Here is a 3261-nt window from a genome sequence, read left to right as displayed (position 1 = left end):
ACTAAATATGTTTACTTTCTATGTTGTTATTTAGTTTTTTTTTTTGGTACAAATACCTTTATAGTAGTTTACAAACACATCAAAGTGAGGGAAATATAAAATAGTGAGAATTGTAACCTCTTTCTCTTTGTCCTTGTGTTGTGTTTTGGATCCATTTCAAAAAAAAAAAAATCTTATGCAGTAATTGGAGTCTTCAAAGTTTTTTTAATATTTTTTTTCAAATAAAAAAATTTAACCATAGAAATTTTAAAAATAGCACTCAGAATGTGATTTTAAAAATTCCGGTAATTTTTGAGGGAATCACAGTCATCTATATCCAACGTAATCTCAAAGCAATTTTTAACGAACGATGGATCTATGCATAAAAGAAAGGAGACAATCAATCTCATCCGTATTCGCTAAACCATTATTCACTTTTTTATTTGAATCTGTGTTTCGTGTACTCATTTTTAGCTGTCAAAGTTAATTTCTCGTTGCGCTCGCTAGTTCACGTCCATTATTTTCTCATTTTTTATTATAAATATTTGATAAGCGTTTTATAAAAGAACATGAAATATAGTAAAGCTATATTACCAATACCAATAATAATAATAATTTAAATGGACTCGGTACATTATACTCCCAGATGCTTCGCATGTGGCAAATATGCTACGTGGTCTGTGATAAATTTATAACAATGACGCAGTCTTCTACAGAAACATATAATGACATTCATTTAATGCATAACTTTATCCAACTAGGTATATTCTCTAATTGGGCTTCCTGCAATTTTTTCTGACTTCTCCGCTGCTACCAGTCAGAGGGTTTATGTTTCCCATATTCACCATGGCTGCTGCAAAATCACTAAAGAAGGTATTCTGATTGTTAGAATACGTAGTCACTTGAGAATCAGCAGAGCCTCCATTGAAGAGCTCCTGGTCAGAGTGAAGAAGTCCTTTCTGGCTTTGAAGATTTGCGTAGTATTTGTTATCAAAGGCGGTGGGAGTTTGGACATCTAAAGGCGACAAGTTATTGTCACCACCAGCGCTTGGGCAGTTAGCCTTCACAGAAGTAGCATATGCACTGTTGATGTTGGTTTCATTGTAGATGTGGGTTCTGAAGTTTGTGCACCGCGCTTGACCAATTGTATGAGCACCTGAAACCAATCAAAATAGCCATTCCTTTAGATAACGCAGATGCCAATTTAACTAGGTTGCAATCCATATAAACTTGTTATTCAAAATATATAACGTTAAATTACCTGAGAGGGCAATCATATCCTTTGTGGAAAGACCCTGATTACTAAAAGAGGAGATAAGAGCGCTGAGGCTGGATGTGGGTGCAGGAATGTTGTTGTTTGCACCGCTCAGGCTTGCAGTTTTTGAGTCTCTCCTCCCGAGTTGTACTGTCCATGAAGGTCCTCCTAACTGGTCATTCCAAACAATATTATTTGTCATCGACAACCCAATATTGCTTCTATCTCATCAATTGTAAAACTAATATTATTGTCATCAATTTCTCCCCATTAATACTATAGCAATATTACTTTCTCAATCACTCCCACGTTAACACTAAGAATTTAAGAATACTCGAATTAAGCGGAAAATCCATACTTCGACCACTGAATCACGAGCAGCAATGGCCACAATATCAGCACAAGACACAACTCCACTGCACACGGCCTCCACATTAGATTTAATTGTGTCAACAACGTCGAATCCTCTAACTGAGTTTGCGTTGGGCCTCGCAGTTTTTTCTCCCGTGAGGCTTGACGAATCATCCAACAGAATCGACCCATCACATCCCTGCAAATTCAGAGAACAATATAAGAGAAAAACGTTATATTGACGCAGCAAACTAAGAAACAAAGAGACCAGAAAACGTAAAAGAAGAGGAATAAACCTACGTTAACAAAACAGTCGTGAAAGTGAAGGCGGAGCAAAGATGCGCCCATGCGCTTTTCGTTGGCGACCGCTGCTTTCACCGCAGCTTTGACAGTAGAGAGTGCCTTGGGACACGTCGTATCATAGAACGTTGAACTGAGCTGCGCATTCGCAAGGGTCGAACACAAGACTACCAGAGCAATACATGCAATAAAGCTACTAGTCCTCATGACTGATTGTTATGCAGCTCAATAAACAAATAATATTGCTATTTCTCTATTAGAGAATAGAATGAAATTTGTTGTGAGAAAATGTGTGAGAGTATTGGCTTTTTATAATGCCAGGAAAGCTTATGTAGGATGAAAATAGTCGAGTTCTAAGTATAATCTTTAGATTTTTTCTCTGCTGAACTTTTCCTCTCCACAAAAAAAGGGGTTGGTGTGGAAGGAATCAAAACGGAACAAAAATTCAACACGCACTGCCCCACAGCCGAAAAGTTGATTGATTCCATGCACCGTAGAAATTGATTTATAGAATTTTATAAAAGCATTACCTAGCTGGTGCGGAATCCTCTATTCCATGCACCGTAGAAATTGCTGCTTGCTGTCCAGTCCACGTTGCACTAAATTCTCATTTTAAGTAGGTGAAATTATGCCGTCCAACCACGTTCAGTCTTTGACCTTCCGATGTCTGAAACAATGGGCGCGTGGACAAAGCACACCATACTCATTCTATGCCGCGTATCACTTTATTCGTTTACTTCGACAAAGTCATACTTGTTTACGTAATACAAAGTTCCCGTTGTATGTGTCGTCTATTGAAAATTCATATTAATATAAATATATAATAGAAAAATATTTATTGAAAATTCATATTAATATAAATATATAATAGAAAAATATTTGTTGAACCTTTCGACGACACATCAACTTTTCACTAGAGTTTCATTCAAAAGAAACTGCAAGGTTGAGGATCTTTTGTATATTTGTGTAGTGCTCTCTTCTTGATCTTTTGTTCTTTCTAAACAAATCTTTCTTATGATACTGTTCATGCTCTTCTAATTATTAAGTTTAAAGAAACTGAGAAAAAAAATTAAGAAGTTCATTAATAAATTTCATATGTATTAATAGTCATTCAATTTTTAGCATTTTTAGATCATAATTGTTCTATTTGTGAATCATTATTTGTACCTATAGCGCACAACTATTGGAACATTTGTGCATAAGTATTGACAATTGTAACTGCATGGTTATTGGGGCATCTATAAATAGACATTAAGTGACACTTTGAGATGTGTACTTTTTGATCCTTGCCCGCATAACAATTCCACAATGTGCATCGTTACTATCCTAAAGCCAGAACAATAGCTATAAGTAATTAAGTTGCATGTGAAGACAAC

The 3261-nt window shown here is 35.8% G+C and overlaps 1 protein-coding gene across 1 annotated transcript; it reads right to left on the bottom strand.

Moving 5' to 3' along the window:
• Positions 1-569: 569 nt before the first annotated feature.
• On the bottom strand, positions 570-2172 carry LOC131037458 (peroxidase 4). The gene is made up of 4 exons (XM_057969596.2): positions 1886-2172; positions 1593-1784; positions 1241-1406; positions 570-1135 (listed from the first exon to the last, which is right to left on the bottom strand). The coding sequence occupies exons 1-4, from the start codon at positions 2090-2092 to the stop codon at positions 750-752; spliced, it is 951 nt and encodes a 316-aa protein (XP_057825579.1). The 5' UTR covers positions 2093-2172; the 3' UTR covers positions 570-749.
• Between the last annotated feature and the right edge of the window lie 1089 nt (positions 2173-3261).

Source organism: Cryptomeria japonica, chromosome 3 (assembly GCF_030272615.1).
Source record: "Cryptomeria japonica chromosome 3, Sugi_1.0, whole genome shotgun sequence".
NCBI classification, from domain to species: domain Eukaryota; kingdom Viridiplantae; phylum Streptophyta; class Pinopsida; order Cupressales; family Cupressaceae; genus Cryptomeria; species Cryptomeria japonica.
Note: the sequence above shows the minus strand (reverse complement) of the source record. Positions and strands in the feature narration are given on the sequence as shown.

Coding starts and splice junctions, on each gene's coding strand:
- LOC131037458 (XM_057969596.2), bottom strand. CDS start 2,092: ATGAGGACTAGTAGCTTTATTGCATGTATTGCTCTGGTAGTCTTGTGT. Junction 1,785..1,885: donor TTCACGACTGTTTTGTTAAC/GTAGGTTTATTC, acceptor CTGAATTTGCAG/GGATGTGATGGGTCGATTCT. Junction 1,136..1,240: donor GGATATGATTGCCCTCTCAG/GTAATTTAACGT, acceptor GATTGGTTTCAG/GTGCTCATACAATTGGTCAA.